General features: G+C 45.3%; 1 protein-coding gene across 11 annotated transcripts in view; it reads right to left on the reverse strand.

Moving 5' to 3' along the window:
* TANC1 (tetratricopeptide repeat, ankyrin repeat and coiled-coil containing 1) overlaps nucleotides 1-23774 on the reverse strand; it is a 241903-nt gene that overhangs the window by 40096 nt on the left and 178033 nt on the right. For 7 of the 11 annotated variants that reach the window (XM_043894132.1, XM_043894127.1, XM_043894122.1 and 4 more), the window contains 9 exons: nucleotides 21822-22085; nucleotides 16096-16218; nucleotides 14998-15279; nucleotides 14095-14252; nucleotides 11164-11395; nucleotides 9631-9797; nucleotides 7286-7893; nucleotides 2349-2457; nucleotides 978-1100 (listed from right to left, as the gene is read on the reverse strand). In XM_043894132.1, coding sequence (XP_043750067.1) covers nucleotides 978-1100; nucleotides 2349-2457; nucleotides 7286-7893; nucleotides 9631-9797; nucleotides 11164-11395; nucleotides 14095-14252; nucleotides 14998-15279; nucleotides 16096-16218; nucleotides 21822-22085 — 2066 coding nt within the window. The remainder of the gene's footprint in view (nucleotides 1-977; nucleotides 1101-2348; nucleotides 2458-7285; nucleotides 7894-9630; nucleotides 9798-11163; nucleotides 11396-14094; nucleotides 14253-14997; nucleotides 15280-16095; nucleotides 16219-21821; nucleotides 22086-23774) is intronic. The other 4 variants (XM_043894129.1, XM_043894128.1, XM_043894131.1 and 1 more) reach the window with 3 other exon arrangements.

The raw sequence follows: 23774 nt of genomic DNA on the forward strand, positions 1-23774 counted from the left end.
AGGAGAAGAAAAAGATTCTTGGAAACTTCTAGGGCTTCACCTGACCACCTGGTAACAATGTTAGGCCATCCTGGGCTACTAACAAGAGAACAGGTATGACTTCTCATGGAGGTGACTGGAGGGAGAACCTGGCTATCTGGGAAATGACGTCAGTGCTTTTGAAGGCAGCCAACACATCAGGGCCTGGGGCTGAAAGACCTGGAGTCTAGCAGCTACATCAAGCAGGTAAGAAATCTAAATGGGAAGACAATTACGACCTCATCTTATTTTGCACTAGGGAAGATGGTAATAAACAGCTATAATGTTAAGTCAGTGGTTCCCACACTCCATGGGAATTAACCCATCTTTGCTGCCTTAAGCAGATACTTGGCCTCTGTGTGCTTCAGATTCTAAGACTGCATTAACAGAGGAGGGAAAATCTACTCTGAAAAGCTCAGGCAAATACTGCAAAATGATAGCCACTGATGGGGAATGAGGAAGCCCTTGGCTCAGCAGCAGGCAGACTGTGATACACTTTCCATGGTCATAAATACACATGTGTACAAAACCTTTAGTAAAGTTTCCCTCTGTGTGACCATCCCTTTGTCACTCATCAGGGCTTAATTTCCTATGAACGATAAAGAGATAGTCCAGATTGGAAGGCAGGATGCCTTAAAAGTCCATTTTCCCTGGAAATCCCACTCTGACCTTTGGTTTCCTTTGTGAATTGTTTCCCTTATCTCACTCACTCTGAAACAGTCACCATGAGCTCACACGGTAGCCCCTGACCACCCACATCTTGCCGCCTCAGCGAAAGCCACACTTGTGGAAGAGAACCAGCAACAGAGCAGTCACGTCTGTGTGACACCAGGAAAAGCGCATCTTTAGAAGCGTCCCAGCCTCCTTTGCCCACAACCCAGGGCAGGGGAAAGCAGGACCATTGATGCAACAGTCGTCAGGCAAGGGGGCTCTGGCTCCCTTGGCAGAGGGTGGCTCACCTTCACATTGGGAGTGTAGAGATTCCTGAGAGAGGCCAGGGCCGCGGACAGCCCCTCGGTGCTGTACCCGATCCACAGGGCCTGCAGGTGGCTTGAAGAGATTCCCGTCTTCTTACTGAGGCCCTGGGAAAAAACAGCAGCAAATCAGCTTCAACATCTCCTCTCCCACATGCAGCATGGGTCTGAAGCAGGTGAAGGTCCCCGCTGAACATGAGGCAAAGGCTGTGTGCTCAGGAAAGACTTGAACCTGTAAGCATTCCCCCTCCTAAAACCAAGGATCAAGGAACCAGCCTGCCTTTGCTACATTTACTGTCCGCCTGGCAGAAAGGATGGCAGTTGAGGGAAAAGTTTCTCTTTGTAGAGGTTCTCTAATCAATTAAAGGAAGAATAAATGTTAGAATATCACCATTTATAGTCCCTAACGAAGGAAGGGACCAGTCATGGCTGATGGCCTCCCACCAAGCACACTGTGTCCTGACCCCAGAAACCTCACACAGACTTTATAGAGCGTTTTAACTCTAACGGGCAGACCTCGAAGATACTGCAGGTTTGGTTTCAGACCACAGTAACCATGTGAGTCATGCAATTATTCTGGTTTCCTGGTGCACTTGAAAGCTTTATGTTTACACTATACTGTAGTCTACTCACTGTGCAATAGCATTGTCTAAAAAATGTATTAATACATACCTTAATTTAAAAATATTTTATTACTAAAAATTGCCAACCATCATCTGAGACTTCAGTAAGTTGTACTAGTAACATCAGAGATGGCTGATCACAGAACACCATAAGAAGTAACAATGAAGAAGTCTGAAATATTGCAAGAATTTTCCAAAATACGACACAGACATGAAGTAATAAGCAAATGCTACTGGAAAAATGATGCCAAAAGTCTAGTTCAATGCAGGGGTGGCACAAACCTTCAATTTGTAAGAAAAAATACAATTATTTGCAAAGCACAATTAAGCAAAAGTGCAGTATACCAAGGTTTACCTGTATAAAGTAATTATGATACGCAGGGGTGGGTGGTAAGGGAGGAATCAAACCTGAACCTGATTAAACTGCTCAAAATAACTACCCAAGAATAAAAAATCCAGAGGAAAAAGGAACAAGTTAAACTAGGCCACAAGAAACAAGGACACAATCAGAAAATTCAGGTGGCAGGAAACTACAGAGGTCACATAGCTTCTTCTACAACTATTTAACAAGGAAACAAAGGGGAATGAATGAAGTAGAAACTTCTAAGAGATTTAGAGGGTGGAAAAATGAGAACAATGGTTACTTTTAGGCATGGGCTGACAAAGTTGTCTCCAGAACCAAAACCTCAATGTGGTACCAATGAAACCCTCCCTCCAGCGGTGTGGAGCTCACCTTGAAAATGTGTGCCTTCAGGATGTGATGGCCAAGCTCCATGGTCTGCTGGCGGTTCAGCTTGCCCTCCTGTCGCGAGAACATGAACGCCAGCAGAGCGTGCCCATTCCTAGGACGAGAAACACAAAGGCTGGTAACCAAAGGCCCCAGTGCCCCTCCCTGCAGGCCCTTGGGGTGAACACCACCAAACGACCCCTGAACTCTCCTCCTGGTGTCTCAGCATCACCGTATGAGATGGGTGGAAAGCTGCTTCTTCACAGAGGATGCCAATGCTGTTTACTCCTGAAGTCATTTTCTCGGGACTCCCCTATCTCTGTGGAGTGACTCAGAGAGAAGCCCCAGGACAGGGCAAGTCTTTGCCTGTGGAACCACCCACTCTGTGTTCATCGGCCATCACTCTCTCGTAATTTAAGTCTTTCACAAAAACACAAACTCCATGAGACTAAGGGTCTTGTCTAAGTCACAGCTATGGTCACAATACCTAGCCAATGCCCAAGACTCAGTAAGAACCCAAATATGCATTTCTTGGATGGATGGACAGATGAAGGACAGATATGTGCAAATGGACAGATGGAGCAGAACCATACTGAACCTGACCCTAGGCCTCCTGTCAGTACAATCACCACTGAGGGTAGACCTGGGCCAAAGGACAAGCCCTTACCATGGGAGGGAAAGAAAAACCAGGCTACACACAGAAATAGCTCAAGATCAGCAAACAACTAGCATTTTAGGCTCGAAAGGAACACAGCTCCTTGTGGGGTAAGAAAGCTAAGCTATATGAGTGTGTCTGCTATGTCTGGGCACAGGATGGACATTCTACTGACACCACCAATTAATCCCCCTACTAGCCCTCTCATGAAGGAGCCACCATACCCATTTTCCCCTCCATGTCTGTAGAACTTATTCTGTCTCCCATGGACTCCATGCCTTCACCTACGCTAGTCTGTTTGGAAAACATGCTAAGGGCGGCTTATTCCAACAGCAGCAAATAACCTTACACCTGTGAAGTTTTGTTCTGCTGAGAAAAAGCGGCTAGTTGTAGAGAAAAAGATAAACACTGTGAAAAAGAAAAGCATTCTCCTAAATGTGTTTTCTAGTCATTGCTGATCTAGAAGATTAAAAGCATGCATCATTTAAATCATATTTATCTATCCAAATGCTTGCCTGTTTCTCAATTATCCATCATGTTACAGATGAGGAAATCAGGGCAGGTGGAAACCACAGACTGTTTTTCATCCTACAGGAGAAGGTGTGACATTTAAGGCCACACTGCCACTGAGTCTCCCACTTAATGTCTCGTAAGGGTTTAGAGCACATCCCCTGTGCTCCCTTGCACACACTACCTCCCAGACCTCAAGCTTCAGTTCCCCTTCTCACATGAGAACCTCCCCTGCTCCCATGGAAACCACTCTACCATCTTCCAGTGGTCCACGCCCTCCCTGGTCCATATCAATGGGCTAGTCCCACATGACTCTAATCAGGGCCAGTCTCCCACCCATAGGCTCAGCCACCCTCAGTCTCCCAGTCTGCTAGCTCTGTGGCCATGCTAGCTACGACCACCACAAAACCTGGTAAGTACTGTGGTTGGCTGGTCCTGGTGGGTTATGACCACCCACCCTTCAGTGGTTGGGCCAAAGGTGTCTGGGGCTCTCAGCTAAGCACATGGCTTCCCACCTCTCTGAGGAAACAATTCACCACACAGTTATTGGGTACCCGAGCTCCTCTACACTGAATATACCTTTACATCCTTCCTTCCTGGTCCTAAGATCACATGCCTCCTTCTAAGTCAACCTACACTTACTGTCCCTTTTCCAAAGCGTACACATATCCAGCTTTTTACCACATGCCAGATGCAGAAAGAGTAACTAAGTTATTTTATTAACCTGTTTGACCCTGTCAATCATGAAGTATCACGATTCCAAATTGGTTTGCTTGGGGGGAAACAGAGGCCTGTACAGGTAAATGATGTGCCCAAATAGGTGATAATGACTGAGGAGAGTGTGACCACAGTCTACGTAATATTTGAGCCCCTGTGCTCTTCCTCAGCATAACCCGACTTATCCAGTCATTTGTGCATTAACATCCTCCCAGAACCAGCACCTTGTTTGATACTGGGGATCTCATGGGGAACAACGTGAGGTCCTTGCCCTGAGGAGCTCTCAGCAACTGGACTGGAGACACTAAACAAGACAAAATCAAGCTAGAATGGTGTCGTGAACGGATGCTGCAGAGGCAAAGAGGAGACTCGCTGACCCCATTCCCTCGAGTTTCCAATTTCTCCCCCTTCACGGAGCGTGTTTCCATGAACATGCTGTCTCAAGGATGCTTCCAACAACATCCCAATCCCTTGTGTTGTTTAAAACATAAACCAAAACTCTTCCCCCACCCTCAACCCCAAACCTCCCCACCCTTTTACTTTCCATGCCAGGATGCTGGCTCTCCTCTTTCACTCCTAACAACCCAAGGGAAGGAATCTCCTGGAGATCTACGACCCTCCTCCCGCAACAAAAAGCCATGGCTTCCTCTGAATCCTCACCTTCCTTCACTTCTCAGCAGCGCCTACTTCCTTCACTTTCCCAGAAATCCTTCTCCTTGTCCCGAAGTCCAACATTCCCTCTCCCCCAACTGCACTTCCTCAACATGTCCCACCATTGCCTCTCCATCAACGATGCCAGATCTTTAACTCCAACCTCTCTTCCAATTGTGAGACCCCACCTGCCTTGGAACCCCACCACCAACCCCATGAGCTCACACTGCTAAAATCCTAAGCAGCTCCTGCCTAGCAAAGCCAGCCCCGTGCCTCTGCCTTTCTGACGTGCTTTAAGAGTAATGCCATCGCTAGTTTCTGAAGCTTAACACCTCAATGTCATCCATATACAGTACCTCCTTCTGCTCGACTCTGCCCACAGGCCAAGCCAGGCCCATCTACCTCATGTTAGCAAGGCTTCTCTCCACTTTACTATCTTCCTGTAAAATGGTCTGACTTGGCTAAATGTATCATAGAACATCTGTCACCTAGTTTTTACTGACTGGCTAAATAACCTGGGAGTTAGTTTATTGTCCCAAAGCACTTTCAAAAGACAGTAAACTCTTAGCCCAGTGTCACTTAAGAAAACACCCTATTTACAACATAAAAGAGCAGCTAGACCAAGAGAGTCAATGGTAAGTCAATATTCATGGAAGAAACATACGGTACCATATGTAAAATAGATAACCAGTGGGAATTTACTGTGTGACACAGGAGGCTCAAATCAGGTGCTCTGGGACAACCTAGAGGGGTAGGGTGGGAGGTGGGAGGGAGGTTCAAGAGGGAAGGGACATATGTATACCTGGGGCTGATTCATGTTGATGTATGGCAGAAATAAACACAGTATTGTAAAGCAATTATCCTCCAGTTAAAAATCAATAAATTAAAAAAAATATTCATGGGAGAAAGGGAGTATATGGCTCACAAGTGTTTATTCATTTCATTTCTGGGCCTTAGCATCGGATTAAACAGCCAGGGCAGCCCAAAGGAGCTGAGAGGCTTGTCAGACCTCTTACACAGGGCCTGGAGCAATTCCGAATCAGAGAAGGCAGGAGCAATGATGCTGGACATGAGCCCACCCTTATCTAAGAGCATTTGCGCTTCAAATTCCTCAGTCTCTCACCCTGACTAATACCACACTGCAGGGTGGGCAGGCTTCCCACCTACCTCCTCCCCTGGACAATGGGGAGAGCTGTGTCCTGGCTCAGCCTTGCTGCAAAGCCTCAGTGGACCTCTGACTCCTCAGATGCAGCTGCCCCACCACAAATGAGGCACCTAAACTCTGAACCCAATTCCTCCCAACCCCAAATCCCAATCTGCTATCCTTTCAGGACACAAGTACAAAATGAGGTGGCCAGAAGCGATGGCTGCATTCCCCTCTGGGGCCACAGATGCATCAGATCCCTGGGACAAGACGCCACAAGCTCAAGAGGTGGTAGAATGGCATTGAGAGACAGTCTGCAGATTCCCAGCCCCACAAAGGAATGGAGCTGTGAACAGGCTTGAGGGAAGCCAGCTGTTCCCTGCAGCTGGTCCCACACTCTCCTGCTCGTGCCCCTGAGAGAGGGGACGGGGACCTAAAAGAGAATCACAAAGAAACACCGCCCGAGAACCGCCCAGCTTCTCCTTCGTCCAGATATGCTGAGGAGTCCTACAATACTAGCAATTAAAGGAGGGAAGCTTTCACATGAAACTCTACTCAATGTGATGTGGCAGCCTCAATGGGAGGGAGGTTTGGGGAGAATGGATACATGTATATATAAGGCTGGGCCCCTCCACTATTCACCTGAAATGACCACGACAACTGCTAATTGGTTATGTACTCAGTCGTGTTTGACTCTTTATGACCCCATGGACTGTAGCCCACCAGGCTCCTCTGTCCATGGAATTCTCCAGGCAAGAATACTGGAGTGAGTTAATTCTCTTTTCCAGGAGATCTTCCCAACCCAGGGATCAAACCCATGTCTCCTGCATCGGCAGGCAGATTCTTTACCAACAGCGCCACCTGGGAAGCTGGTTAACTGACTGTATCCCAATACAAAATAAAAAGTTTAAAAAAAAAAAAAGGGAAGGAAGTTTTTATTTGAGGGTTTCCCGGGTGGTCCAGGCGGTAAAGAATCTGCCTGCAACTCAGGAGACCCAGGTTCAATCCCTGGGTCGGGAAGATCCCCTGGAGAAGGGATTGGCAACCCACTCCAGTATTCTTGCCTGGAGAATCCTATGAACAGAGAAGCCTGGCAGGCTACAGTCCATATAGTCGCAAAGAGCTGGACAGGACTGAGCGACTTTCATTGTATCATTCATGCTGTGTTGTCTTTCTGCAAAAGACCATGAATCGTGTTTGTGATCCCTTCACCAGCCAGGCATCAGGCTTCCTGCACAAAGCTGCTGGATAAGAAGCCCGTCATACCTGGGCTCACATAGGAAGGCTGTGTTCTCGCCATCTGCTCTCCACACGAGCCACTCCCTGAAGGATGGGTGACAGAACATGCGGGTTTTGTCTCGCCGCTTGATGAGGAAGCAGGAGAGAGCATCCATCCTCTGCTGGAAGTCCTCCCAGCCCTGCTCCCCTTGGATGTGGCCGGCGTTGATCGCCTGGAAGATCTGCTCATCCGTCATGGGGTGGAGGGACGCCAGGGCCACGTTTAAAATGGGAAGCGCTCTCTCGAAAGCAGACTGGGTCATGAACTTCATGTTGCACTGTAGCAGGTAAAGCTCAGACAGAGACACAGGCACCACCTTGTAGCTGGCGCTCTTGATGACCAGGTGTCCCCTTTGGAAAAGGTCCAAGGTGAGCTTGAGGTACAGGTAGGAGCCGAGGCTCCGCAGAACCAGATGGCTGCTGACTTTGCCGATGAGGGCGGCATCGGCCTTGCCGTTCAGCGAGATGTTGCTGAGGATGTCCTGGCTGCTGTGGACCCTGTGCTGGACGTAGGCGTGCAGGTCGCTGTGGATGTCTTTATTGTCCGGAAAGTCATCCAAGGACAGCTTGACAAACGGCAGCTCGCTGACGATTTCCTGCAAAGCAACAGGACCCACCGTGTCACTCCACGGAGATTTCTTTTTCATGTCAGCTGCACTTCAAACCAGATCCCCGAGTTTTCTTTCAAGGAGGATTTTCATGGATTACAGGGACTCATTGTTTTATCTTAAAACGTGTAATAGGATAAATTGAAGATAAAAAGCTTATGTGAAAGAAATGCCTGATGCGAGATCAAATCAGAAAAGGCTTTCCTGAGGCTCTTATCCGAGGATGCGGAGCCAAGTGAGATGGAAGAGCCTTGAGCTGGCAGTGACAACCTGGCTGCACCAGCAATGGGGCACGGAGACTCCCAGGTGACCTGATACCCATAATCTTTACACCGTGCAGCCGGTGATACGACAAGGACAGACACAAACCAACACTGTGCATCTAAGACCATGGCCGGACACTGAGATCAGAGGCATTCTTCAGTGTGCGTCAAGATACCCAACCAGGTCATCTGAAACTGCCCCCAGGCTGGGCCCCGGGGACTGCTGTAGTGAAGCTGTTGGACTTTCATATAGCCCACTATTTGTTGTTGTTGTTAGTTTTTTTTTTTTGTAAACTTTTAAATTGAAGTGTGACATACAGAGGTGCACAAATCTTAACTGCATGGAGTCTCACTTTCTCAAAGTCACATATAGCTGTGGGACCAGCAGGTAGACACAGAACACCCTGTCCCTTTCCCATCCTACAGGTAAGCACCTGTGGGATGACACCTAACAGTCGAGGTGAATTTTGTCCCTTTTTTTGTTTAAGCATCCCACTGTCATTTCTGTAACATGTCCTCATTGAATGTGACAGCTGTAGGAGGCAGGCTGAGGACAGTTACACCCCTGTACATGGATGCTAACTGAGACTCTGAAAATTCAACACAGCTCAAACGCAGAACACAGGATTCCTGCTCCCGAGCTGCTGACTGCCAAACTCTGCTCACTCTGGAAAAGTGACTGAAAAGTGTATGAATCAAATGCCTATAAAAACAAACACCAAGTGCACATGAGGTCCCATTCTCCTTTTAAAGAGGAAAAGAAGAACCCGAATGCTATTTTAAAATAAATATCATCCTAAAAGGGAAAAAAATAAAAATCCATGTCGCGCATCTTTACTAAAAATGGATAAGGGTAGATGGAAGGAGTCAATGGTTGTTAAGATATAATTATAGAGTTCAAATGAAGGGACAGATGAGGAATAGAATTTTTAAAAAACACATACACTCTTCATTTTGCTGCAAGTGTTATCTCATGTTTAAGTTTTATGAAAAACTGAACCATTTTTCAGAATTGGCCTTAAAAATCTTCCTCCTTTATCTCTCCCTTACCTCTTCATAAAAAAAAAAAAAAAAATTCACTGCAAACTCATACAAATAACTACCGGCAAGAATAACTTGAAACCCTAGTAGACTTATTGGCCAGGCACCTAAAACTGTCCCCCAAACTGAGTTGCGATGAACTGGGGTGAGACATTTCCATTTTGGAAGCACCACTATAGCTTAATGAAATTAGGGAACTTACCTGACACCTTGATAAATGTGCCTCGGGGGTAAAAAGGTTAGAGCTTTGCCTGTTTAGGGCTCTGTGCACTAATATTTCAAAGTTCTAATACAGTTTTCAATTCAGCAGCAAAATGATTTACAACAGTTTAAGTTGTTAATGTTAACCTAAAATTTTAATTATAAAAATTGCAAAATTGGGCACTGGGTCTTGGAAAGAGACTTAGAATTCTTTTTTTACCTGGAAATTTGCTCTTACAGTCACAATCAACTTCAACCAAGCAGGGAATTTAGAAATAATCTTGGTAATAAATGAAGAAAGTGTATCTCCATAATCAGGTTTATGAAACTCAGCTTCATTTAAGCCATCTATCAAAATAATGTATTCTTCTTCAGGAATTTTCTGCTCTAAAAGATAAAATGATTTTTCTTAAATTAAGAAATTACACATTTCTATAAGATAGCACCACCTAGTGTATTTTAATGCACAATTTAAAGTGTTAGGGAAAACTAAAAAGGTTTACATATGGCAGAAGAAGTGGTTTTCACAGAAGCATATTTTCTATTAAATTTGTAATGAAAACCAGAGTGCAGAGCCAAAAGAAGATCAATTCCCACCAAACAGTTTTCAGAAACATACTGCATCACACACATTAGCAGGATCTCACCCACGTGTATGATTACAGTTAGCTCTTCAAAAACTCCTGTCACTGGGGTGAGTGACAGCAAAGATAACCAGCACACACTGAGATGAAACCTGCAAAAAACTCTAGGTCCTGTCCCCCCACCCCGCCCACAGAGCTCCCTTGATGGATTCTGGGAAGGCAAGAGGACCCTGGAAGGTCAGAGCATCCCACTGAAGGCACACAGCCAGTGGAGGCGAGAACTCTGCTACAGAGAAACCTCCAAGCCTGAACCTAGCTTTCTATTCATTGGTGCCAGTTTCCTGCCCGGAGATGAGCAGCAGTGATGGCGTATCTGCTTCCCTCCCCTCTCCCTGGCACCAAATGGCAGGAGTGCTATGGAGGCAGGTAGACTAGCTCAAAAGGTAAGGAGCAAGGGGCAGGAAGGATGAATAGACAAAGGCCCAGAATATCACTAATGCCCCTACTGAGACGGTCAAGGGCAAAAAAACCCAATCGGCCACTTCAAGAAATGATTTTAGCTTCAACTGAACAGTGAAAGCGTGCCCGTCCAGTCATGTCCAACTCTTTGTGACCCTGTGCACTGTAGCCCGGCAGGCTCCTCTGTCCATGGGATTTTCCAGGCAAGAGTACTTGAGTGGGCTGCCATTCCCTTCTCCAGGAGATCTTCCCAACCCAGGAATCGAACCCAGGTCTCCTGCACTGCAAGCAGATTTAGCATCTGAGCCACCAGGGAACAGAGGCCCCTGGAAAAACACGCTGGCAAGTTCCCCAAACAATCAACATACTCCCAATGTACTCCCTCGCTACTGAGGAGTGCAAAATAGGCAGGCAGCAGTTTCTAGGGAGCCAGTCATCTAAATAACCTCTGGTTACAAATTAGCTACTTTGGAAATGTTCAACTGGAGAGTCAATTCTTACTGGAGGTGTTCCACTCATAAGGACACTATTTGGAGGGGGACAAGGTGGGGCCCTGGACAGAGGATTCTGGGGAAGGGGAGAAGACATGCCCCTCCCAACATCCTCCCTGTGCCCACTTCGCTCCCTCCCTCAGGGCCGGGCAGACCCCCACCCCCATTCTGAGGACCATCCCGGGGAGCGGGAGCACACGGCCGGCCGCGGGGAGGTACCGTTTCTCAGGCTTGTGAGCGGCTCCAGCACGCCCCTCTTGAAGGCGGCCACCGGGTCCTGCACACAGGACCTGAGGCTGAGCATGCTCTGCAGCTGCGGCTCCCGAATCAGCAGGTCCCGGTAGGCGGCCAGCTGGTGGGAGCGGCAGAGCAGGGCCGCGACGCTGTGCACGAACTCGGGCACCAGGCACGTGTAGGTGTTGTCGGCCTGGCAGTAGTGGTAGGCCACGACCTGCGGGGAAGCAGAGCCGTCAGCATCGCCCCATCCTCTCCGCACGGCTCCTCCCACGCTCTCCGATGGGATGCAGTCCTCCCATTCTCTAACAAGACACGTTCCTTCTATTCCCCAGGACTGAGTCATCATTTAGCTTAATGGATTCAGCAATTCCTCCAGTTTGGACGGAATGCTAAAGCTTGCTGAACTCTAGGCAGACTTTAAGTTGTAGCCACAAATCTCTCTTGACCGCCCCTAAGATCGCCACAAGTTAACTCCCTCTGTCTCAAATATAAATGAATAAAAGTTATTCAGGAAACATAAATTCTACCCTGGCTTAAAACAATTTCGAGCCATCTGGATATTCTTGATACCCACTAGTATCACAGTCACTACATGTCTGTTTTCAAAAAGAGCAGCATCTCCTTGGGAAACTCATTTCCGGCATCCAAAAAGCAGACAAAATTGGTGGCAACGAAAGCCAGGCAGTCAAGTCACTGCTGCTTCCTCTTGCTGGCAAGAGGGCAAGGCAGCCTGGCTCAGGCCCTCAGCCTCCTCCCCACACTTCCAGCGACACCATGGAGAAGTTCAACAGCAGACACTACCCAAATCCTGCCGGTCGTGTGAAGGGACACATAGAAGGGAGGCTCCTGCCCAAGCGCTGAGAGGATCCTTTTTGTTGGGATGGATTTGAAGTGGCAGCAGGCTATTCATTAGAGAGACCCCCAAGGAAAGTGCCAGATGTGGCTCTGTCTTGAGAATGTGAGGCATACATACTGCAGACAAATGAAAAATATGCAACCTTCCCCATGAGAATGAATGTAAATATAGCTGGTGGTGGTGGTTGTTGTTCAGTGGCTAAGTCGTGTCTGACTCTCTTGCGACCCCATGGATGGTAGCCCACCAGGCTCCTCTGTCCATGAGACTTCCCAGGCAAGAATACTGAAGTGGGTTGCCATTGCCTTTCTCCAGCGGACGTTTCTGACCCACGGATTGAACCTGTGTCTCCTGCTTTGGCAGGAGGGTTATCACCAGTGAGGCCCTAAGTACAAGGTAAGGAAGGTGAAAAAGGTCAAAACACATTCATGTAAAGTGCTCTATGTTTTTCAGAGGGGTCTGTGTCACTGCTGTCCCACGCAGCCCTACAAGCCCTGCAGAAGCAGGATAAGAACCACTGGCTATGGATCAGAGCAGAGGGCAGTAGACACACAGGTTAATGCCCTGCCAGGGTGACAGACAGTCAATGGAAGATCTGGAGTCTGATTCCAGGTCTACAGACTCTTACAAAGTAGGTGGCAAGATAGGTGTGGCCAATTTGGAACCCACGTGACTTCTGTTTTTGATTATATCTATCATGGACACTGGAGAAGGAAATGGCAAGCCACTCTAGTATTCTTGCTTGGAGAATCCACAGACAGAGCAGCCTGGTGGGCTACAGTCCATGGGATCGCAAAGAGTCGGACACGAATGAAGCGAATGAGCACGCATCATGGACACTCAGAGGGAAGAGGACTGCTCTTCCCTTCTCAACTGGACAGAGCTTAACAGTGATGCAAGGGGACCTGTGAGCTTGTGCAAACTACCAGTGAGCCAGCACCACAGTCTACCTAGCATGGTGTTTGATAAAAGGAAGTCTGGCAATCCAAGAGAGGGGCATGAAATCAATTTGGAGCCATAAAGCCTTTTTTTTTAATTTAATACAGTGAACTTTATAGATGTAAGAATAAGTATATAATGTTTTTGCTTCAGTTGTGTGTGTGATGATGTGTGTGAACACCAGATGTTTAGTATAACATGTATTTCTTCTTGTGGGTCCCAAACTGGTTTTAAAAACCACTGTCACAGGGTGGCTGTGAAGTCTGCACCATATCCCTCATCTCAGATCACCCGTTCATGGCCAGAGGACTGCCCCAAATCAGTGGTCAGGGCATTGGGACTGCCCAGGCTGGGTGAGGAATAGCCTTCATCGGGAAAGCAGAAGCAAGGAACAGGGATCTAGGGCTGGGGAACATTCGTTTCAGCTCCCCTGCACAAACCTCACCCGAGGGGGTTCCTCACAGATGCTTCTCACCACTGTCCACTTGTGGTGGTTCTCCAGCATCACCAGCTCACGCCCCTTCTGCCCTGGGAGACCCAAGCGGCTCACGAGAAATGAGAGTGGTAACTGCTGCTGTGCAGGAGGGCAGCTTATGAACCTGTGCTGGATGTTGAGCAGACTGAAAATTTCAGAAGGACCTTGATGATCAGGTCTTAGGAAGGGAAGTCAGCCAAGTCTCTTTACAACATCACAAGAAACCTCTGACAGAAAGACACTTCTAACCAAGGGCCCTAGCAACAGAGTGGGGGTCGGGGAGAAGGCCTGGGGCATGGTAAAGGCTCCCAATCTCCTGCTTTTATACCAAATGAAAAATGAAGGAGAGCATGTGCTTACAAGGATGGATTTGTGGTGAGTGCAATGATAACCACGGCGGCTCTGAGGAACTCTTGTCACTTCATCATTTAATGACATCAATGACACCACTGCCAGTGTCCTAAGATATTAACTTTCATGAGTACCTTTTATTTGAAGTACTCTATCACAATTTTATCAAAAGTTGTATTTTCAAATTAAGCAACTCTTGTCTCCGTTTCAAGATCCCTTATAAAATTCATTTCTAAAAAGCCACACTAGCAAATCTCTCTCTCTGGAAGACTCCCATAGAGCAGGAGCAGGTTACCTTGGAAGCCAGGTATTTCACGGCATCCTCTCGTGATCTCTGGTTCTCAGGAGCATCAGACCCAGACACTGGGGAGGATTTAGCCGCACCAGTACCACTTGTAGAAGAACTTGGTGAAAGCAGTGGAGTGAAAGGAACATCCTGGGAGGAATCTGAAGCTGCAGTGAAGAGACCAGTTTCATTATTTACAACGATAGTGTGGGATGCTGAACATACTTCTTGGTTGGACCCAGAGAGTATTTTAACAGCTAATGAGTGAACATGGTATCAAATGCAAAGGCCCAAATGGGAATACAGCTCCCTCGCAGCCCTGCCTCCCATTACCCAGGTGCCCTCCCAGGAGAACCGCTGTTCCTGGCTTCCTTTATTATTTTTGGTTAATAAAAAAAAAAAATCTTTCCTGGTTCCCTGTTCTTGTTCACCCTGTTAGAAACACTTTGTTTTATTACACATAAAATAAGCAATGGGTTGTCAAATTTGCCACTCCTTCCCATTTGAAGTTAGTTTTTATAATTTTGGTAAGTCCAGCATAGAAGACGAAGACTGTGAAAAACAGGATGCCAAAGAATTCTGCACAGACTCCTTCTGGCTTGTTCTGCCAGAAGACTAATCCCAAATTTTAGTACCCTGAATTCCTCAGAGCACCTAATCAGGCCTCACTGCCCCCATCAGGAGGGTGACAGGCCTGACAGCTGGGAGAACATGAGGGAGGCCTGACCTCACCCCAGGTCATACCTACAGAAGACTGTGAAAGAGAGAATTCTCCAGCACGTGAGCACAAACCTGACACATCAGCTGGAATATGAGGAAAACTGGGAAATTTATGTCTATCCAGACAGCAATTCCCTCCACCTTTCTTACATTCATGCAATAAACTGGACCAGCGGTTAAACACGGACATACTTTTCGGTGATGAGCTGGGGCTGTTGGAAGCGATCTGCCTCATGCGGCTTCCATGGCAGCTCAGTGCCACCAACTTAGAAATGATGGCCGTCTTCCCAAAGCCCACGTTTCCAATAACCACCGCGCCTCTGTTTTCCGTCAGTTCTGTGTTCCTCAAGTTTTCCTCTATCTGGTGAAAGAGCCAATCCCTTCCCACAAACACAGAGTCTGTGGTTATGCTCGGTACTTCAAACAATAATGGTTTCAACAAAATGTCTTGTGGCTTGTAGGGAGCAAATCGTGCTTAGAAAAAAAAGAAAAAAGATCATTATTTTAGAAGAATGTCATAATTTTATACGCTAAAAAACTCAGTTTATCATCGATTGTATGGTTTTACAATACAAGGGGTCTGCAAGTACTTCCAGCATGGTTCTTATAACACTTCCTAATACCTCATTTATCATACCTTATTGGTCTTACAAAGGGTCCTATTAAAATGACTCTAGCCCTTTCATGCTTCTAAGTTATTTGCATGACTCAAGATAGATACACGGAGAGTTAGAGAAAGTGATGAAGGAGCCAAATCATGTCTCGTCAGTTTATCTGAAATAGTACTTAAGACATGTTTCTTCCACTTCTATAGGAAAAAACAGAAACGCATTTCCCCTAAAGACAGTGTCCCAGCTCTTATCGGTGTGTGGTGGTACTTTGATCCTTATTATGAGTTTTTTGGCTACTCAGTTGTGCACTTCAGCCAGAAGCAGGAGGTGGCCCACAGAGCCTAAGAAACTGTAACAAAGCTGATTCTTTGTTGGTGACCAAAAATTCTAGTGAGTGTTAAACAATCCCTGAGTGTTAAACGACCACTCACTTCAAAACAACATACTGCAGAATAATTTTTCAACTCCAGAAGCAAGTTAATTACATAACATAAGAGGAGACTCCAAAACTGTTAAGGATGGTTTCCTAGGACACCATAGAGATACAAACTTCTTGTACACATACACTTCATTTCATGTTTTAAAAACGGCTGGCTTGAATGCTGGTTACCACAGACTTTCCATGTTTAGTGAACGAGCTCATCACAGCCATAGTTGCAGCAGACACAAAGATAAATACCTTTAACTTCCTGTGCCCTACCTCCAGCCGTATTGTGCCATGGTAACCTAATTGATGTCCGAAGGGGAGCATTTCTCTGTCCATCCAAATAACTCAGGTCTTCCAATTTGGTTGAGCTTGTTGCTGTAATATTAAACGGAAGTTTAGTCTTTTCAAAGTTGAGTTTAATATCATACCCAAACTACGAAAAATTATAAATAACAGAGCCATTCATTTCAGGCTTTCAACAAAATTTACTTCAGACTGACTTTGGTTTTGTTTACCTGCCCCCATTAATTTTTCTGTCAGTGCTGTTAATTGAGAAGTGGAAAAAACCAAGAGCTCCTCATTCTTAAGCCAAAGTCATGTTGATACGGTTGCCAGAATCTCCGTTACTCCAGGAAAGAGACAGCCCTCACCAAAAATTTTTATGAAGAAACCTGAATCAAGTGAAACTCAATAAAGCTTCAGTACTGACTGCAAACACAGCACAGTGCCTTGGCATCTCTGTAGCTCCAGAGAGTCTTCTACCATCACTAGAATTCCAGCTTTGCTAACTAGGTGAGCAGATTCTGCATGGACAATTCCTCAGGGCTCAGAACCCTAAAAGTCAGCTCTTAGCAGTAAAAGTAACCAAGTGGACTTTATCAGAAAGCTTCAAATTTTTATGTATACATTATAGATTATATATTATACTATATTATGTTTATGTACTTTTTTAATTCTAAAAATAAGTAATCACATTTTCCTCTGATCAAATAAGTAAGAGTCATGGCACATAGTTACCTGTTAAAAAGTTTTAAGGATCTATTCAAGCACACATAAGGTGAATTATAAAAATAATCAGTACAAAATAATTTTGTTATGTCTTAGCAAATTTTTAAAGCATATACACAGTTCATGCTTCCATCTTAAAAAAGGAAGCTTCTCCTATTTATTTATATATATATATATATTCTAGGTCACAATGAGAAAAATCTAAATAAAAACAAACCCAATCTGGTTTGGGGGTTAAGGAGTCTATTAAAAAAATAATGATGATCCTAGACATATGATTATCTTACAGGGATACAGACATCACTTGAGGGGGAATGATGGGGGAGAGGGAGCTCCTTTTTCCAGGGCTAAGGCTTCTAAGACTGGTGAAATCATCAGTGTGACAGAATTTCGAAGGACAGAAGTCAAGCTGGGCCATCTGCTTGCTGAAAACCCTATGGGCTCGGATGCAGCAGCCGACCACCGACCAGCACCATCTGCCTGATCTGGGCCCTTCCTACTTCCCCTCCTAAGGCCTCGGTCCTTTTCCTCCTCACTTTTGGCACCACCTCCTCTCACTCCTCCATTCAGCAGGCATGTGGGTGGCGCATGGCCTGGCTCTGAGACAGTGCATCCACTCTGCCGCCGTCTCCAGAGGCCAACTGACCACGTGCCCTGCTCAACGTCCCAGGCCACGGAGAAACATCAGACAGCTCGGCTCTACGGCAGCACACACTGACGCTTCTTCGGTGCGTATCCACAGCTTGTTCACACATACTGCACACACACAGTTATGTCAATACTCCACACAAATCTTTCCTCTTAGAAAGATACAGCTAATTCCCTATGTAGGACTTCCAAGTGAGCCTAAGGTATAGGAATCCAAGGCAACATCTAGCTTCTCTCCAGGTCCTTCACAATCAGGGCATGGGAAACTTCCTAGATGGCCAGCAGGACCACACCCATCACCCTGACTCCCTATAGTAATACTGCTTAGAATGTATTTCCAGGCTGCTACCTGGGACCTGGGACTTTGACTTGGGACTCTGCAAATGACCCCTCTTCAGCACACCTCATTGTGCACACACCTACATGGTGAAGGCTGAGACAGAAGGAGTAACCCCAGCTACATTCTGGCCACAAGCTGGTTTGGTTCAGAGCTGGAAGAGCCCAGATTGTCTGACCTGCTGCCTCAACCCCAGAGGGCACAGAGACGCCTGTAGCCTCCAAAGGCTTCCCACTTACCTTCTTATCCTGACGCCTTAAAACATGACATTCAGTTCAGAATTTTTTGACAACTGAAGGTTTAAGAAGAAGAGACTGTAAAGAGCACTTCAAAGAAAGGATTGCAAAAAAGCCCAAGTCTGACACAGAGGCAGGAGATAGGAGGTTTCAAATACCTCTTTGCAGATATTCAGTGACTACAGTTTCAGTTCCAAAGTAGGGAACAGAGTGGCCCAGCAACTCCAGAGGTCTATGCTAAACATGAACATGTTGCTTCAAAAAGGACCACTGCTTATCAGGGCTGCAAGCCACCACCTGCTGGCTCCCTCCACTTTATAAAGTGTCATCACAGCCACTGAGAGTGATGGAAGAGGAGCAGCAGTGACACTGCAGGTGTTCAGTCCCACGCCCAGGTGACACCCAAGACAACAACACGCTGTCCTTTCACACACTCCTAGGAACTCTCAGATGCTACAAAAACTAGCTCACTTCTGATATTTAAATAATAAATGCTTTCAAAAGCCCGAACACTATTCAGAGTCCAGAACAATCAGAGGGAAAGCAATAATTTCATGCTGCAATAAATCTACTGCTAATACCTCTACAATTAAATTAATTATACAGTCATGGCATACACGCATTGTGTCTAACATCTGGGTGAGAAGTACATGTTAAGATGCTGCAGGAAAGAGGGGTTTTTGGTGGGGAAAGGAGGTGGGGATGGAATGGGTAGATGGAGAAGCAGAGGGAGACTTGTCTACGCTGAGCAAAGGGAACATCTATTAAAACACCATGGATTAACCTATCAAAGGCAAGTCCAAGGCAATCATCAGTTCGAGTCTCAAGAAAACTGGCTGGTATTCCTGCTTGTTAGTTTCCTAAACTAAACAGTGTTCTGTGATTCACTTAGAAAGTATTTCAAAGGACAAAAGAAAAGAAAAGAAAAACAGTAGTCCAAAAGGGTAGAGCTCAATTATCCAACTTCTGGATTATTCAAGATATCACTTTAAAGGCTTCTTATTCTGCTTTCTAATGAAGGAATAATGTGTCTGTGTTATGTATTTTGATGTGGCATATACAATAATAATCAGACTGCAGCTTTCTAAATCAATTCCACTTCAACAAATGCTTTGCCAAAGAAAATCTCTGTATAGCAAAACAATCACCAAACCTAGCCAACTTACTTTTATAACCTTTGACCAAAAAATTCCACTGTGTGAGACAATTAAGAATGAAGCAACAGCTCCAGTTCTCTGTAACAGGCTTAGGGACAGTAACGGCAGGCAGCCTTTGGAACTTGTTTCCATATCCTCACCCCCCAAGGAAACTATGTCCCTTGGGGAAGCTGGCATCACCTTTCTTTCCCCTGCGTAGTCCTTATTCTGTTTCACATACCAAAACACCTTTCCTATCAAACGGGAGTTCCTCTGTGTTTACATGAATCTTGACATGCAAACAGTTTCAAAAGAGATTTCAGTATACGGTCCTTCCCACCTTACTTCAGTCCACCACCGAGTGTTGCCTACTGCTATTTGTAGCAAACTGCCTTCTAATCCCTAGACAAACAGCACTGCATATAGTCTATAACATGAGTCTTCTATCCTTTTCAATGATACTTGAAAAATCTTGCCATTCCCTCTTTAAAAAAGTTTTTATTTATTTGGCTGCACTGAATCTTAAGTTGCAGCATGAGGGATCTTTTTGGCATGAGAACTCTTAGTTGTAGTTTATGGGATCTAGTTTCCTGACCAGGAATGGAACCCAGCCTCTCTGTATTGGAAGTGAAGAGTCTTAGCTACTAGACCACCAGGGGAGTTCCACCATTCCTACCTAACTGAAGTTCAGCTTCAGGGGTAAAAGGGTAGGCAATGAAGAATCTACCAGACTCCGAGCTTGTTAGCAGATACTATAATGTAAGGCACTTTCCTATTTCCTTCCAAAATATGCTTTTAGTTTATAAAATATGCAACATGGGAGAAATGAGCAAACCCATTAGACTAAGCAGTCACTGCTCAAGCCCAGAGGTAAAACCCTCCCAATTCCACAGGAGGTCTGGTTCAAGTGCATCCGCAGAAGCTAATGAATGAGCATAGCAGAAATCAGAAAGCCCTGTTCTATAATCACTGCAGTCTCCTGGAAATGCTCAGCTCACACCCACTGTCACTTCACGTGGCAGGAAACCACATAAAAGAGCATCAAGCAGAAAACATAACCCGAAAGGGGTCCTTTTAACACTGTTAAATTAACTTATTAATGTGTTTCCTAATTTTAAAATAGCTGCATTAAACTGAATACAAGTCTGCCATTTTGTTGAAGTCAATACAGCTATGAAGCCCTGGGATAATACAAATGAACCTTTCATCATATCCAGGTAAAAAGGGTCTAAAATGCCATGGGTGCAACATATTATGCTGTAGATGGTGAAATGGTGGTGGGAGGACACACTATCTTCTGGAAGAACCATCATTCAATACATTCAATACACATAAACCTCTCAGTACTTCCTTCCGGCAGGCACACCAAATCCCTCTTCTGGAACAAGGCCATTTTACTTCCTTTGAAAGTGAAATAAGAGTTGTGTCTCAGAATTCTTCCATTAGGACCGTATATTTATCAGCCACTTCGGAGTTCCACTGTAAAACACACCCAACGACAACCAGAGTAGCCTGGCCCATCCCAAAGGAGCAGTACAGAGTCACAAAGAAACCCTTTGATGTAAGAAGAGAGATCCTGGGTCCAGGCCTTGGCAGAGGAGAAATCGGAAGCATCTCATTGGTAACAAACAATGATCAAAACAAGTTCCTCTTCTAAATTCAACAGAAGAGCACCGAGTTTAGAAATTTGGGACCTTGAAACAGGCACAGCAGCTCAGATGTAGGGTTCCCTTCCCCGCCCACTGTGAACTAGCACCCACTGACCAGTCAGCCAGCACCAGTCACCCCTTTCACACTCTCTTCTCAGCTCCAGCTGCCCCATCTTGCTGAGACGTGGCTGTCTGGCCTGTTTCCATTTCCTTGATGGAGAACTTGCTTTTATGCTGCTCGTTTTAAACCGTGAACTCCCTTATAACCGAATTATACAAAACTGGATCTCCCATCTATATGATGAGCCTCAACTACAGAAAATTAGCTTGAAAGCTGGATTAGAAATTCTTTTGAGGGGTGGGCAGAAGGTAGGTTCAAGAGGGAGAGGATATACACATACATATGGCTGATTCACATTGTACGGCAGAAACCAACACAACACTGCAAAGCAATTATCCTCCAACTAAAAATTAAAAGTAAATTGTAATGAAAATTCAGGGGAATGGAAAGAAGAAATTCTTTGAGCTGATATTAACAAACTCATTCTAAACAATGATTTCCCTTGATTAAGCTGTAAATCCTGCATTAACTCAGGCTTAAAATAATCTGACAGAAAACAACAAAATTCTGTAAAGCATTATCCTACAATTAAAAAAAAAAAACAAGGACAGAGTTTTTGGTCCTTTCTTCCCTCATATACAAAGAGCCATATAGTCTAAGTATTAGATTTAAAGAATTCTAGAGGGCAAAGGTCACTTAATGACCATTAAATGCAGCTTTATGTTTACATATGGGTTTACCCTCATGCTTACAGATGGGTACAGTAAGGCCTGCAAAAGTAAGTGCCTGACCCATTATCACAAGGGTGGCTTGTGTCTGGATTAGATTCCCATGTGAAGAAAGTGAGCAGTGGGCACCTCAGACCCAGCGAGGTCACCCTTCCAGGGAGAGGCGTGGCCTTACCTGCAACTGAGTTGGGCCGTGGCATTATTAGCGAGCTGGAGCTCTGAGAATAAGGGACCGGACCATCTCCAACTGAGGCTTCGGCTTTGGGCAGCACGCTCTCCGCTGGCCCAGGGGGCTCCTCTTCTGCCACTGGGGAGCAATTATCTGCCCTGCGGTCATGGAGCACTCCCTTCTGTACCCCTAACCTTAGGCTTCCGTCCTTATTCCATTCCAAACTGGAGCCACTCCGGTCATCATTTTCCGATGAACTTGTAATTGTGGCTGAAATGAGAGACCAAAATACTTTGAAGGAAGCCAGGAATAGCTGGGGCTCTTGAGAGTTCACACACACACACACACATACCATCCCCATGATCAATGGTTTTCTGGTCTGTGCAGATTATTATCAAACTATGTTTCATACAGTGTATTTTGGTAAGTTAGAAGAATGTTGCTTATCAGGGGAAATAAACTGCTAAATCATTCTACAGGGGAGGGGAAAGAAAACTCTGATAAGAAGATAATGAAAAAACTGTCTAAGAGCATCTGAGAGCTAACAGTAAATCTATGTAATTTGGAAATGATATATCCTGCCTTTTAACAAAGATGAATTGCTCACAAAGGAATTCAAATCTCATTAAATTCCTTTGAACCTTTAAGTATTTTTCCCAAATTAATAACATTTGTGCACAGAGAGAAGGGGCAGGGCAGTACAATGGTTAATGCAGGGAAGATGTAGGAGGAAAATCTATAAAACAAAATCCAATGATAAAGTCAGACAGAAATTTAATCCTTAGAATTAAACCATTATAACATCTGTTCAAGACATCCAGAGAGGCCGACTTGACTTTGATCCTTTAGCAGTATAGGATGGAAACCTTGAGGAAACCAGGGACAGGAATACATAAGCATGAGAAGGGATACTTGATGGCAGAATTAATATTTAACCTCTTCCAAGAAAACCAGGATGGAAAAGCATCATGGCAAAAAAGGAGAAAAAGGGCAACATTCACTCTATAAATCTACAAACAGCCACTTCTCACTTAAAGATACCGAGTCACATGTGATCCACTTGCAAACACAGGTCCCGCCACGGGTCCCACACTGGCTTGTGTCCTTGCGAACAGAGGCCAGGTCCTCTGATCTCTACTGGGATCCCAGTGGCCCAGGCCTTTAACTGCAAGACTTCAATGGGAGCATACTGGGTCAGAGTGTATTCAGGACCCAGACGCCTGGATTAAGCTGCTTCATCAACATACACACTTTTCAGCAGGCTGGTGAATTAGCTCCAACAGAGTCTGTTATCTGGGATCAAAGGGTCCAAAGTGGGTTTTATTTTTACAATGCTCTTTATGGTTTAGAAGTAAAGACAAAACAATTTCCTCCTGTGATGTGACTGCAGGGTATCCTATCACAATTTTAAAACTGTCTTTGCTCCTGGACTTATCATCCACTGCTCCCTCCTTGTTTAAAAATAGAGGGGGGATCGGGATGGGGAATACGTGTAAATCTATGGCTGATTCATATCAATGTATGACAAAACCCACTGAAATGTTGTTAAGTAATTAGCCTCCAACTAATAAAAAAATTTAAAAAAAAAAAAAATCCCTCCTATCTGCTGAAGCCTCCTTAGAGGATTTACCATTAGCTGATCCCTTCCTTTTCTGAACAGCACAGGGCCTGGCCCATACTCAATGCTCAGTAAATGTTTGCTTATTCAGTGGATGAGCTCAAACTACGAAGGCAGGACATTTATTCTCACTGTTGCTGGTTCAGGAAAGCTGGCATTGAGTCTCTAACCAAAGTGTAAGCTGATTTGGGATGGGCCCGTCACACCTTTAGGGGACTCCTAACATTTCCAAGTATTCTAGCAGGAGGATTACTACCAATTTCTCCATCTATTTGGAATCGATCAGTCTTCATTGTGCGTGTTTTTTAAATGGGCCATTCATATGAGCATCCGTTTGTTAA

Source organism: Cervus elaphus, chromosome 33 (genome assembly GCF_910594005.1).
Source record: "Cervus elaphus chromosome 33, mCerEla1.1, whole genome shotgun sequence".
NCBI lineage: Eukaryota > Metazoa > Chordata > Mammalia > Artiodactyla > Cervidae > Cervus > Cervus elaphus.